The sequence below is a fragment of the Aotus nancymaae genome, unplaced genomic scaffold (assembly GCF_030222135.1).
Source record: "Aotus nancymaae isolate 86718 unplaced genomic scaffold, 86718_ANA_hifiasm-v0.15.2.pri h1tg000043l, whole genome shotgun sequence".
NCBI lineage: Eukaryota > Metazoa > Chordata > Mammalia > Primates > Aotidae > Aotus > Aotus nancymaae.
In genome coordinates, this window is record NW_026988457.1 from 12,848,594 (window position 1) to 12,864,060 (window position 15,467).

Sequence of the window (15,467 nt, forward strand, 5' to 3'; positions counted from 1 at the left end):
TGGGTTTCTTTTGTGAGGGTACTAATTTCATTCAGGAGGGCTCTGCTCTCAAGACCTAATCACCTCCCAAAGGCCCCACCTCCTAACACCATCAGCACGGAGTAGGGGGCAGTTAGGATTTCAACATTTGCAACATTTGAATGGGGCGGTGGAGGCACACAAACAAGTGGATGGTAGTAAGTGTCATAGATTAAACTTTATGCTGAGACCTGAGGCCAATGTTCCTTTAGAAGAATAACCCTCCAGTCTGTGGATAGATTCTTCCAGGGGGCCTCTGAGTCCTCTCACTCACTGGGTGCTCTTGATATGTCCATTGTGAGGTGAGGGGTCCAGGAAGTAATTAAAAAGCAGTCATTAGTTGATAGGGTGAACATATAATTAATCACCCAAACCTGAACACTTTGAGTAACAAGAGGAACTTACCGTAATTGTGCTGGGACGACACCTTTTCCTAAGCAAACTAGAACGTTTGATTGCTCTTATTTTGTGAGCCCTTTATATATGCCAAGTACTACCATAGGGAGTTAACTCAGGTTATTTAATTTCCACAGTAACCCCAGTAAGCAAGTATAATTCCTCCCATCAAAAATGAGTCTCAAAAGTGGAACTGGCATCCTTTGCATTCCTTTTCCAACTCCAGAATCACCCTCTTGCACACACATTAAAAGCCCGTGTCCATGCTTACGGCATCAGCCTAACACGCGGTGTGCCCTTCCCAGTCACTGACATCTAGCCGCTACTCCCTCCGCATTTCTCCCCAAATTAAAGGCACTGGCACTTAAATGTGACTCCTCTCCACCCAAGTCCCTTGGTTAGCTCTGAAATCTAATTTGCATGCTACAATCAATCTTGAGGCCCTATCATCCCTAACCTCTTCTATTCTAGGGCCCTGGACCTCACAGTTCTCAGACAACTGACGCCGTTACCTCACCCCAGACCCTCCCTCAACCTCCTATTCTCTCTTTCCCTTACTCCCATTCTGCCTGTTATTCTGTCACCAGAATCATGAGTCCTTTAATGCCTTCATACGCCCAAGCCAGTGCTGTGCTGGCCAATGTTTAACCACCTGCTTTGTGGGGAAATAATGTGTGCCTGTATATATGTACATAAATTAAGAAGTGACTGATATAAAAGATGAGTAATGATTTGCAAATAATAAAATACACAATACTCTTTATTGTAAATTATATTAGGTCAATTGATTCTCACAGAATTCTTTCACTGATTTTTTTGGTGAACGTTTATCTGTAGCCAACATATGGTAGCCATTCAACCAGGACTTGACTAATGGACTTGCATCAGAATCCACTTTTTTCCTCAATAAATTTAACTGATGTGATTAAACTGTTAAACTATTTCTTAGTCTCACCCAAATTATATTAGTGAAGCTGAAACCCTGCTTAGCGACAGCACAGCAGCAGTGTAACAGCGAAACAGAAAAGAACTAACATGACTAATTCCATTTTGGTTTGAGTGTCCCTTACCCCTTCCTGCACATAGGCAAGGATAATTTTAGAGTACTATTAATATGCAAAAGAGCAATCACGTAGTTTTAAAAACTCACTCTGGGATTAAAGGAGAAGTATGTAAACAACTATGTTTTTGTTAAAGATTTATAGGAGCATTGTGACCTGACCAAGGATAAAGAAGTTCCTTGAACCCTTGCTGGCACCCAGATGTCTGTGGTCATGTTACCTCTTGATCTCAATCCCCTTCTCTTCCTTCTGTCCTTAACATAAAAAGAGCCTAAAATTTGTACTGACTTAAGATGGTACTTTAGAAGGCTAGTTCACCATCTTCTCCGTTTGCTGCCTCTCCAATTAATCCTGCTTTTCCTCCCACCACCCCTTGTCTCTCGATTCTGGCTTTCAAGCAGTGAGCAGCCACACACGGGATCAGTTACAGTAGCAAACATTACACAGCACCCCCACCACGCAACACAGTGGCTGCCAACAACCTCGACGGTGGACAAGACTAACATGAGTACAACAATTGCAAAGTGAAGAGTTTGGATTTACTATCTTTGTTTTTACATACAATAGTTTATCTAGGGCCGGGCGAGGTGGCTCACGCCTATAATCCCAGCACTTTGGGAGTCTGAGGTGGGTGGATCACAAGGTCAAGAGATCGAGACCATCCTGGTCAACATGGTGAAACCCCGTCTCTACTAAAAATACAAAAATTACCCGGGTGTGGTGGCGCACGCTTGTAGTCCCAGCTACTCGGGAGGCTGAGGCAGGAGAATTGCTTGAACTCAGGAGGCGGAGATTGCAGTGAGCCGAGATTGCGCCATTGCACTCCAGCCTGGGTAACAAGAATGAAACTGTCTCAAAAAAAAAAAAATAGTTTATCTAACTTGTTGATAATGGAAGTATTTAAAATTGGCTAACAACATTTCTGCAAGTTTAACAATCCATTTTTGTGGACTAGGTGACTGGGCTCCAGCACACACCACTGTGACCCTATTGACCTCAGGATTTTCCTCTCCTCTCCTCTCTCCCTATCTTACAGATGGAGTCCCACAGAGTCTATTCTTGACTGGGGTGAGGTCAAGATCAAGAAAGCTCATGTCTACAAATTTTTTTAGTACGGGTCCAGGTTGGGGAACTTCTTGGGGAAAAATATCAATACTAGTTTGTATTGGGCGGATATAGGTTTACAGTTTTACTATCAATAATACTTTAGAGTTGCTGAAGATAAAGACAGGCCTACTTACTCTTGGAAATGGGTCTGTAAACTGTCTACACTCTTCTGCTTAAGAAACAAAACACAGCAAATAGGAATGCAGAAAAACATTGGGGGCCAGGTACAGTGACTCATGCCTGTAATCCCAGCACTTTGGGAGGCCAAGGCAGGCATATCGCTTGAGGCCAGGAGTTCAAGACCAGCCTGGCCAACATGGCGAAACCCCATCTCTACTAAAAATACAAAAAATGGCTGGGCATGGTGGTGCACGTCTGTAGTCCCAGCTACTCAGAAGGCAGATCATCACTCAAACCCGGGAGGTGATGGCTGTAGTGAGCGGAGATCGCACCACTGCATTCCAGCCTGGGTGACAGAGGGAGACTCCATCTCAAAACAAACAAACAAAAAACAAAAACAACAACAAAAACAGAAACACTGGGGATGAACCAAATAGTTCTCTCACTTACTCCACAAGGAGATGCTGTCAGACGCCCCACTAAGGAAACATCCCAAGGCCTACTATTACCTAAGATGACACCACTCCGCTGTACAGGCTTTCTCCCTGCCACAGGAAAACACTCGCAGACATGACCTCATCCTTCTAATCTCCTATCAAACCTGAGGCAGGTAACAGAAGGTATCCTCAATTTACCTGTGGGGAAATTGTTGCCCAAGCCATCAGAGGTTACCACTCTGCAAGCACTCCAAGTGTCCCTGACACCAGAATAGACTAAGAATTGGGCATCTCTGGCTTATTCTGGAACCAAGTGCTGAAGTGCAAACGGACCTCCTCTCTATCCCAATTCATCAGGGGAGAAAAATCTGGTTTAAAATGGCCCACTGTGAGCCTTATTCTAGGCAGCTACCTCAACTAAGGTCATCCAACTGGGGCAGCGATTTTAGTACAAGCCAAGAATGTTTACAGAAACTCCAGCAACTACAAGAACCCAGAAGGGCTCCTATGCGGCCATCTGCAATGTGTTTTTGTAGGAGTTCTTTCTGAAAGTTGCTTGCTCGGGGATTTAAGCTCACAGAAGTTAATACATAAAGGACAAAGAGCAAGCGACCTTCTTCCCAAAGGATGTAAATGAGATCTCTTCAGGAAATCTCATTCTTCCTGAAGGATGTAAATTTCTTGCCATTAGTACCTTTCTCATGTCTTATCACCCCAAAGTGACAGGACAGTCACTTCAGCCTTGGAGTTAGTGGAAATGTGGGGGCACGAATGTGTCTTGCCACCAGTTAAGCAAGAAAAGCTGGCCTCAACTGCTTTACTCTTCTTTTAACAGGTGAATGCCTTCTCAGTACAGAGTTCCCTCCTCCACATCGCCAAAGCCAGGCACTTGCCCAGGAAGCCCCCCTCCCCGTTGCCTTCAAAAGTTCTTAACTTCCAGATGCTCCCATGACACTCTGTAGCTTCCTCCCAAGGCCTCTGGCTCCACTTCACGTCTGGTTTCCTGATGTATTATTTCCCACCATCACCCAGTTACTTGTTTTTCTCCTTTATCCCTGCATACAGCGACCTCCCTTTCCAGTCCACCAGAAATTTCACTTTCCAGTTACTTAAACTAAAAAACACCCCAGAGTCCATGATTTAACAAGTGGACTTGGACCTCAATCTGCTTTTTCCCAATAATTTTCTCAATAAATTTAACTGGTATGTTAAACTATTTCTCACCAGAGCAACGTTTACACCAAAACAACAAAATGTAACAAGGACACCTACCATGAATATCCCTTCATACCTAGAATATACCTAGTGGTGGCCCAGAATGAGCAGCACTAGATGATATGAGGTTTGATGTGCACATGATGATGTCTGCTTCAGAGGCTGCCACTTAAGCATGGCAGATCCAGTGGAAAAGCCCTCCACTTGCCTTACCCAACCCCATCAACCAGTGTAGTGCCATTGCTATGGGTCACCTGAAACATGGAGAAACAATAGCCAAGGCAAAGTCTTCCAGTGTGGCCAATTCAGAAGTCAAGAAACAAGCCTAGGTACACATCCTGATTCTGCTGTCAGCTCTGGTCACAGCAAGGGCCCAGATAACTGTCCAAGGAAAGAAGCCTCTCCTGCTACAGAGTCTAACACTGAGCTCCTCCTACAAGGTCTCACAGGGAAACCTTCCTGCTCTGTGTCGCTTATCAGCTAATGTAAAACTTGGAATCTGGCCTCAAGTAATGACATTAGATGTGCAGCTTTGTATATGTGCGCAGAGTTATGAAGGCTAACTGGTTAGAGTTCTGGGGTATAATCATGGGGTTTTTCCTCATTTGGACTAGATCTGCAGTTTTCACACTGTTAACTGTGCATGAGCCCCCGGGGGATGGAGGTAGATGCTTTCATCTGCTCTATACATTGGGCTTCTGGCTATTATGTCTTTTAAAGAACGGGTTTCCACTTCCAGAAGTCGGTAAATTTTAAAATACTCTGAAAGCAGGATGAACCCGCAAGTGTCTACACAGATTAACAGAATAATCTTCTTCCCTGCTTCTCTGGCTCATTCACTTGTCTGGTCAGAAACTCAGAAGTAAGGAGAAACTGGGCTTCACACTGATTTTAAAATGCATTTCAACCACCTTAATCTAATACTGGCTCATTCCTCAGACATCTTCTCAAAAAAGCAAACATAAACTTCCCATCTACAGCCACTTAAAGGAGGGCTGACCCTCCTCCTCCTTCAGCAAGGTGTGTAAGTAGAGGAGCACTTATGACCTTAGCCACGGGGTTCTGCCACTCCATCCTCCATATCTGCTCTGTGACCTCCTACTCAGACCCTCCTAACTTGCCCTCAAGATGTTTTTACCTTTAGCAGAGTCTATTCCAACATAAAATAGAATATGCCTAGTAATTACTGAACCGAATGTAGTTTTCAGACATTCCAAAGATGAAGTACTCCAGGACTGTTTTTTATCAGGGACTGGACTTGTTCCCCATCTCAGAGGGCTATGGTTTGGTCCCAGAGGGGCTGCTCCCCCTTTCCTCCCAAGAAAATACCAAATTTGAACCAACCATGACACTGTAGCTGACAAGACTTGAGTATTTAATAGCTGCACACACACACACACACACACGAATCCTAATAAAGAGATTATTCTGCATAATTAGAAAAGACACCAAGCCATTTAAACACAATTTATGTACATTTATGGCTTTATACAATTATAGCAAAGATTGTTCTTGTGTCTGTAAGTACATCAACATCATCAGGCACTTCTCAGAGAGTATCAGAACAGGAACGTGGAATCTGCACTGTTACTAAACTCGGGTAGCGAAATGCAGGAGGCATGACTACGCCCTGATGGGACTCACATGGCCATCCCTGGCCATACTGCCAGGTTGTGCCCACCTCAAGGAGAGGCCAACTGTAATGCCAGGCTGGTCTGTTCACACAAACCACAATGCATTTTTTAAATGAATGATTACTACCAAACTAAAACCACAAAAAAAAACACTTCTCTTTTAAAATTAGTTATAAATTAAGAAACTCTTAAGAGCTTGAACATAAGAATTTGAGTTGGGGAGGGCTGGGGTATTGGAAGTATATATTCAGCAGTTAACAAGTCCAAATTGTGTATCGCTGGAGAATGATTTCCATTTTAAGTGTCCTTATCCTCCTCTTGGGATGTTCCATTGAATTACTGCTCACTGGGATACAACATTTGCTCATTAATTTAGACTTTGTCAGTTTGTCAAAGCAGAACTTTCCAAGTAATACATCTATTAACTAAATATATTCCATACGTCTATATTATGGAAACAATACATCTTTATATTTAAAATATCTGGATAGCTCTATAATACAGTATGCTTTTAATAACAGTACAAACCAGAGAAAATAAATCAAACAAAGCTGCATAGGTGATATCATTTGCACGTTTCACAAAGCAATCATGTACAATAACTGATATATACTCGTTACTCCAGAAAGTCAGTATTCTTACAAGAAAAAAGCTACCAGAGGCCACATAATGTTTGCTTTCCAGACAGACCAGATGCCTTTCCCTGGACTTCACTGTTCTCAGAGAGCTACCCATGATTCATGACAGAATTTCAACACAAAATGGCGGGTTGGGGGAGGTATAATTACACAGACTCAGAAGGAAGAAATATTTTCCTAAGAGCTACTCTATGAAATAGTAAGATTTTAACAGTGATTTTTAGCTGCAGTTGCCTCTTTAATGAACAAATGGAGGCTCTGAGGTTCCTTGTATAATGGTGCAATAATGGCATGGGAGGAAAAGTGACAGTACATAGTAACAGAAATGAGAACACAAGTACTTTGGCACCAAGTTCAATTACATACCTGGGAGGCTGTGCTTAGAGGAACTCGGGTTTCGAAAACCAGCTATGTCTTGGAGTGCCCAAGAATGAGGATGATTAGAGTGGTGGTTGTTCAATGAATCTTCAAAACAATGAACATCGCAGTGGGAAGCTTACTATACAGCTGGCCTACTATAGGAAATCTTATCAGGAACATTTGTGTTCTTGTTAAACATTTAGGAAATACCAAGTCAATGAAGATGCAATTAACATACAAGACAAAGCAAGTGTAATGTGGGCTATATACACAGAAATTAGATCCCTCTCAAGAACGCAAGAGGAACAGTACTGTGCACCTGTTCTCTTCATCGTGATGACTTTGCGCTTTCCACGTGACTTGAAAATACTGACGGACTGAATAGGACACAAAGCCAATTAATTTGGTCTGTCAGTTATAGGTAATTGGAAAGTATTAAATCATAATGATAAGAATTATACTTTAGGTTGCTACAGGCTAAAGACATTTTCAAAATCTTAAGCCAAGGCTTTTAACATAATCTCAATGTACAACTTACAGCTGGTTTGCTGGTTTTCAAATTAATCTCCCCAGTTTTTAAGTAAATTCTATTCCATTTGCTATCCATCTGAACTTATAAACACATTCTACAAACCACTCAAGTCCCGTTTTTAAATTTCCTCTTTCAACTTAAACTTCCACAGTGTGCTAAGTAATCTAATCTGCAGAGCAGAAGAGAGAATGGGATGAAGTGCGAATGTTGACATAATTCCCCAAGTCAACTACAAAACCTACCTCTACCTGGACTAAAATAAGAGCACAGAATTATCAGGGTAAACTTTTGCTGAAGCTCAACTCAAAATGGTGAAGTTGATCAAAATCCCTCGTTTGACAAAGGAGGACTGCTTTAGATGCAGATCTCCCTCTCTGATCTACAAACATTATGGGGCCTCCCAGGACTACACAGGTCTCTAGAGAAGACTTGATGCTATGCAGTGCGCATAGTTCAGCAGAAGCAGATGAAATTTCTTTAAAATACAGACATAAAAACATATTAAGTTATCCTAAATATGAAACGCAAAGTGTCCATAACTATACATCACTTTCCTGCCCAAATAGGGCCTGAAATGTTGAGTATGCAAGTACTAATTACAATGATTTCAGATTAGTCAGAAACATCACCAAGTAGCATCCCAAAGTGTACAAACCAGTTAAGCACGTATAAAATTAGTACTAATCCAGTTAGAAATACAAAATGAAAATTATGAATGCTGCCCCAAATACCTGTGGTTCCACAAATTTACAAGCTGACTATGTAACAAAGTAGACTCTAGTTTAAGAAAACATTATTACAGTTCAATATCTACCCCAAAAATGTTCTTAAGTCCCAACAATAACATCAAAAATCATTTATCTGGAAATTAGAACCATTTAAATGTTTGTACAAATTTGCAAATAACAAAATAAACCAAAAGAAAAAAAAAATAGAAAAGACCTGTACAAAGCTGGCATTTAATCTTTTTTTTTTCCAAAAGTTTAACAAGTCCATTAATTTAGCAGATTGATAACAGGCTACTTGGTTCTCATGTGAATTCTGTGGCAACGTGAACAGGTCCAAAGCTGTTCAGTGGAGGTGCAGAATGGAGATTCAGTTCTTTGTGATCCGTCAGTTCCGCAGAAAACAGGTAGTACAAACAAAAATTTAACTTATCAAGACAAGAGACCATCACAGTATTACAAAAAGAGTATAAACTTTCCTTGGACCAAATGGATATTTTAAAAAACCAAAAACATACACAAATACAATCTGTATCTACTGCTTATATACAAAACTTGAAAGCACACCAGGATCTGAAAATCTTTTCTGCAATTATATGGTGTAGTGAGTTTGGCACTTCATTGTAATGAAATTTCCAATGGCACAGTCCTTATCTACAGCAGCACATAACCTGCACACATTGGGCAAACATCCTGTACAGGAAAAATGTCTTTGCTGCCAAGTCTGACGAAAGGAAAAAAGGAAGATTATTTATTTATTTATTTTTTAAACCAAGAAAACTAAAAGGGAGTTGGTGAAGGACATCTTTGGACTGCTTCTCTCAGTTCCTGCTGTCAGACAATCTGAAGTACTTTTAAGTGTAACCTAGGAAAAAACACATACACACACAATGAAAATACAGCCAAATTAAAATCAATTCAACTTAACATGTTAGAGTGACAGACATACTTAGGGACAAAAAGCTAGAGCTTCTAACGGCTCTAAAATTATGCAACAGGGAAAATTCTTTACAAAAAACCCTTTGGCATTTGATTTATATCAAATATATTGATTTATTGAAGAGCCACTAAAAAGATGCAGCCATCGAACTGTCAAAAAGAACTCTTTAAAGCAGTTAAAGGAAGTTTCCTTATGTTTAAGCTCAGAGGGAAAATTGCTAAGCTGCAAAAAGGACAGAGAATGAATGATAAAAGATCCCTCTCTGCGAGGGGCAGTCAGCTGACATCAAAGATGTGCTAACCATGGAAGATACACGACAAGTTACTGTGTTCCTCTCTTTCAAGTTCTATTTTTCAAAAAGTCTTTTGATATTGGGGTGAACTTACCTGCTCACTAATTCTCAGCCTGACACCCAGCTATGTGTCGTCGTCTTGACACTGTGTGGGAAGCTTTGGTTGGGCAACACATTGTCAAAGTTAAAATCCAATGTATCTCCATCCATGAGGTCATTCCGAATGATGGATTCCATATCACAGTCCAAGCGCTCAATGAACATGCCATCCAAGTCACTTGGGAGCTTCTCCTGGTGGAGAAGGCCCATTCTGCCATAGCCATTGCAGCTACTCACTGAGGAGTAGCCCCCCAGGGCACTCATCTGCATGGGGTGAGGCAGAGGCACTTGTACAGGTGTCTTCACTTGGGTCAGGCGGTTCATACCCGAAGTGTGGGGCATGGTGCTTACTGTGTGGGGCAGGGCACGCCCGTTAACTGCAGATGTCTGCTGAGTGTGTCCAGGGTGGGTATGGGAGCTGGGATTCATCATTTTGTTATGAGATGCCTGGCTGCCATAGGTTGACATGACCGAATTAGGGCCCATCATGACGTTCTGGCCCAGAACCCGGCTGTTGGGTTGGGCTACCGCAGGATCAACTGGTGTCATAATGTCATTATGGGGAGGAGAGTCAGAAGTCAGTAACTCCTTCAAGAGTCCAGGTGCACAGTTATACTGACTCATCCCTCCATAACTTGATTTACTGTCCTGAAGTGTTTGCATAGGCATCTGGGGCAAAGGGCTCATGCTGGATTGGCCGTATGTGTATTTTTGGTAGTTTGGGCTGGGCGAATTTAGACTGGTGTTTGGTGGTGCAAATGAGTAGCATGGTGTCTGCTGCATCATAGTGCCAGGTGAGGACTGGGTCGAAACAGTTAATGATGTTGGTGATGAGAGAAGGTTAAGATTATCCAAAAGATTTTCCATGTTTTCGGGATTGCTTATCTCAGACAGACTGGGCAAAGTAGAGGCCATCTTTGCAGCAGATGGCGGGTACACCATAGAATGCACATCCCCTTCTCCAAGATCATCCTGTTCGGTCATAATGGGTGAGAGTCTCCCACTAATAGTACTAGCATTTGAGCTAGTTCGAGGGCGAAATGTACTCCAGTTATCAAAGTCATCATTGCTGTGAGAGCCAGGGCTTGCAGGCCATTTGGAAAACTGTGATCCAGGGCTGTCCCCGGCACCCTCCTGGCCAGACTGGAGGGATGCTTTCTTCTTGGCAGCTCGGCTTCGGCTCTTAGCAAATTTGCTGTTGTTGTCCATGGATGCAGCTCTTCTCCTGGGAGATTTCCCGCTCTTGCCACCTTCTGGATTGAGCATCCACCAAGAACTTTTTCCAGTTCCTTCATTCTGCACACGAATGAACTTGCTGTGTAAGGACAGATTATGACGAATTGAATTCTGTAAAGCAAAATATCGTATTAAAAGTACAATACTTCTCTGCTTGGAAAACTTACTATGCTACGTGTATTACATGGAAAACAAGTAAAAAATTTTAAGAGTTTGTGGTACAGATTTCCATCTGAACAGTCCCAATGCTTCCAAACCCACTACAAAAGATCTCAAATAGCATAGGAATAAATAGTATCTTATCTTAAAAACAGTATCTGTATCTTACTTAATGAAGGGACAAAACTGTAACAAGAACTATTATAAATACCTTCTTTTATACAGCTAAGTTTTATGCAAAAATTACAAGAACTGGTTTTAATAACCGCTGAAATTTTGCCTAGCTACAATAGTACTGTTATCAAAATGCTATCAAAAACCCTTTCCATTTCTACTATCCTTAAAACTACTGCCAATTCTCTTCAGTTTGAACATGTGCCATTTACATAAAGAAACTTCATATTACTGGGGCCACATACTTATAGAAACAGAAAAGACAAAAGAATAGACAGAATATAGGCCAAGCATGGTGGCTTGCACCTGTAATCCCAGTACTGTGGGAGGCCGAGGCAGGTTCAAGACCAATCTAGCCAAGGTGGTGAAACCCCATCTCTACTAAAAATACAAAAATTAGCCGGTGTGGTGGCAGGTGCCTGTAATTCCAGCTACTTGGATGGCTGAGGCAGGAGAATCACTTGAATCTGGGAGACAGAGAGACTGCAGTATCCAAGATCGCTCTTAGCCTGGGCAACAAGAGTTAAACACTCAATCCCACCCCCCCACCCCCCACCCCCGCCAAAAAAAAAAAAAAGAATATAGAGCTGATCAAAAATTAAAGGCCCCCCAAACCAGTAAGACTTGGATTGATTCACACCTTTAAAGCCTGTTAAGCAAACACAAGTGAATATAAGGAAAACAGAGTCCCTGCTTTTTTATTTGAGAAAGCTGACCTGCCAAAATGATTTTTTTAAATTCAAGTAGTGCCCCTACCCTCCAGTTCCACCAATAACCAGTAGTATGAGTAGGGTACACCAACTAACTCCATGACACAGCCCCAGATAGCCAGGGGCTACACTGTCCAAAGAGACAACCTGGGATGGGAAGAAATGATAAGAGAACGAAAAGAGCTCTAACACTCAAGCTAGTGCAGCTTCATGACTAATCATGCCACGTCTATGATCCCTAGGCCAACTAGGGAAGAAAAACCAACCACTTTTCTTTTGAGCACTTGGGTGGCTCTGCTACTTACTAACCTACATGACCTTGGGAAGCTAGCCCCAATGTATCTTTAAGTTTCCTCACCTATAAAGCAGGAATAAATTATAGTACCTTATCAGGGTTGTTACATGTATTAAATGAGATAAATAAAAATGCTCAGTGGCATCTGGCATATAAGCAGTCACCATGAAGGGAATATCAGACCCTAACTTAGAATAGTGGTATTCTGCACCCCCAAAGTCCTGCTTCCCTATTCCTATTCAGTGTGGTATGGGTAGGAGCTTAGAAGTATTACAGATACAAACCCACAAGTGTAAATATATGGTGAAAGGGACCAGAGGTGGTCTTTCAAGCTTCAGCAGAAACACCAGAGCCAGTCTGCAGACGAGAAAGCCATGGTTTGATTCACCTCCTCTACAACACGTGGTAAGATGGCATTCAGGAGAGCCCATGGGACACGTGGAAAAGGAGACGTGGGAAACACTGTGAGCTCCCCAGGAGCAAGGGCCTTGTCTTACAGCATTTTGCCCCCCAGCACAACACGGGGCACACAGCCACTACAACTTGTTCATTCAGCAGCCTCTTTCCTCAGAGGTCTGCTCCCAAGGCGAGGAATGGGATTCTGGGTGCCCTAATCCCCTGGAATGTGCACAGTCTCCCAGCTTCCTTGGCCTCCTCTGCCAACTGGATGCAAGGCTCAGCTGACCAAGCCCCCTGCATGTCTGTGGCCCCTCTCCTCAACCACAAAAAGCTCTGGCTGGATTTGTGGTCACCCAGGGGTGCAGCCACAGTGCCCACATCCTCATGCCATCAACATGGGACGCAGGGGCCCGAGTGCCAACTGCTGCGCCTGAGCAGAGCCTCTGCACAGCAGGATGAGGCCCTGCTCCAACACAAACTGGGAGAGAAGTCTTCTCTCATTAAAAAGTGGTAGAAAAGAGAAAATGGAGGGGGCCTCACTTTCTAAAAGAAGATGCAAAAGTCAGAGAAGGCCCAGCAGTCAGGGCTGAGAAATCCACATTTCAAAACGCCCTCTGACCCTCTGTACTGCATTCCACCCACGGATTTCAACACAGCAGCTACGTGACAAGCCCTCCTGCCAGAGCATACAGCGAGTGGGAGTGTAGGGGCAGACACGGCCAGAGCCCCAGATTCCCAGCTGGAGCAGAGCAGGTGTGTGAGTGCATGGCAGTGACTGTCTCCTATTCCCAAGACTCCACACCTTCCTCCGCACCCAAGATCTACCCTCACCTTGAGACATGCTGTGAGGAGGGCCAGGGGCTTAGAGTCGGTAGAAGAATCCCTAAAAGAGGCCAAGGACTACATTTCCCTCCCGTCCTTTTTCATTCCTGTAAGATAGATTCCCAAGTTCCTATGGGAAGGCGCTGCACACACACATGCATGATCACAGAGCCATAGGTCTTGTCCTTGTCTGCCGTGCCCATCAACCCCAGCCGAACCGAGTTCTTAATTCCTCCTTAAGATCAGCAGGCCTGCCCCTGGAGTAGCACTGGAATGCAGTCCTGCACTCTGACCCTGAGACGTTTTCTATACACTGGGAAGTCTAGGCATTTGCACAATATTCCATCATGACAGTTTTGTTCTTTGAACACAATAGACACACAGATAAGCTCCAATGAAATCTCTGGAGGAGAGGAAGCTTGACTCCTGTCCCTGTCACATTTAGTTAATGATAAAGGGGGAAGAAAGATCTTCCCAGATAGAAGCTTCCTGGTTGTTGTACTGACTTGGAGTGAGGGGGTGCAGCTCTGTAACATTCATGATGAGCCTGTCAGATCACTGGCAAGCGCAGCTGGGGGTCATTTTTAATAAGACTGCAGGAGACACAATAATGAAATCTTTAAAACGTTCAAGGAGTGTTCACTAACTCAGGTGGGACATGTACTAATTTAGACATTTTTTAAAAAGCCACAGCAATCTCTTATCAAAACATCATATTACATATTTTTCTAAGAGGACATCTCAGGTCGCTCTTTGAGTAACAGAGCTGTCTCCTAACTTTGCCAACAATTAAAATTTTTTCCAAACAGGAAAAGGTTTGCTGTGCAGGGCTTGTTACATAAATTCCTGTTTTTCACACAGCCAGCAGGACATTAAAGAAGTTACGGTTTTTAGGGGGGTGGGGTTTGAAGAGGTAAATCTTGTAAAAATGTGTTGCTATTAACGATACTGTGTCTGCACTCCTCTGCTAGACACAGGAGAGGCTGGATAAAAGAGCAGTTCACTGAGGCGGGGGGCCTTCACAGCAGACCCGCGTGGGACTGCTGGGCACTGAGATATTATGCCCTTGCACTCTCAACAAATATGACCCGAGGACAGAGGCAGGGTGTCAGGACAGAGGCTTATGCCCTGTCAATCACTTGCCTGAATCCAGCGTTTCTACATGACAGCACTAGAGAAACACAGGCCAGCCGATCTCTCCACTAGCTGTTATTTCTCTGCAGCCCCACTCACAAGCCTCTGCACACATCCCGTCTGCCATCTGCATGACTGGCCACCCCAAGTGGTGCAGCATATGCTTCCTGGGAAGCCCGACCCCAGAGCCGGGAAACCCTGACACGGTATACTTGCTCGTTCAAGCTGCTCTGCTGAGTGTTCTATGTTCAGATTCTGAGCTCCTTAACGGGCACAGGAGCCAAAGCTTGTCTTTAATTTCTAATCTCATAGCCTCAATAAATGTTTGTTTCTTGACACCCAAAAATGCTACAAGGTAGATATGGTGTCTTACACACTACACATCCTTTAGCCATCCATTCAAGTTATCAATTCATGTCAACTAACATTTAGTGGAACCTATTTTGTGCTAGGAGTAGTGACAAACATGAAGGAAAGAGACACAGAACCTGCCCTCCAGAAGCTTTTGATCTACCTGGGAGAAAATAAATCCACATAAAGAGCCACTTAATAGGACAGAAAATGACACCCCACAGACTGTCCAGAAGTACTGATCTTTTCCCTCCAAAGGTGCTACCCTGCCCCCCCACACACACCCCAGCTTCTTTCTCGGTCCAACTGTCCCCTCCAGAAGCATGTCTTGATGACCTCATCCTATCCTGCAGCTCTGACATGGGACCTTGCTTACTCATCCCTCTAGATGATTCTGCTATGTCTGGTCCCTGGGGGGGTATGCCTGGCTCCCCACTGTACCATGAGCTGCTCAAGTGAGCATAGGGACCTTTGTCTGTCTTCTTCTACACCGTATTCTCACAGCGCCAATACCATATAGGCACTCAAGTATCTGTTGAACAGATTAGTATTTCCCACATTTACAGGGTTGTTGCGAAGATTAAATGAGACAGTATGCATGGAAAGGCTTACC

At 43.3% G+C, this 15,467-nt stretch overlaps 1 protein-coding gene across 1 annotated transcript in view; it reads right to left on the bottom strand.

The window, feature by feature from the left end:
* Positions 1-1,156: 1,156 nt before the first annotated feature.
* The window catches only part of FOXO1 (forkhead box O1), a 114,605-nt gene continuing 100,294 nt past the window's right edge, over positions 1,157-15,467 (bottom strand). Inside the window, exons 2-3 of the mRNA XM_021672830.2 lie at positions 9,570-10,921; positions 1,157-9,108 (exon numbers count right to left, since the gene is read on the bottom strand). Coding sequence (XP_021528505.2) covers positions 9,584-10,921 — 1,338 coding nt within the window. The 3' untranslated portion in view covers positions 1,157-9,108; positions 9,570-9,583. The remainder of the gene's footprint in view (positions 9,109-9,569; positions 10,922-15,467) is intronic.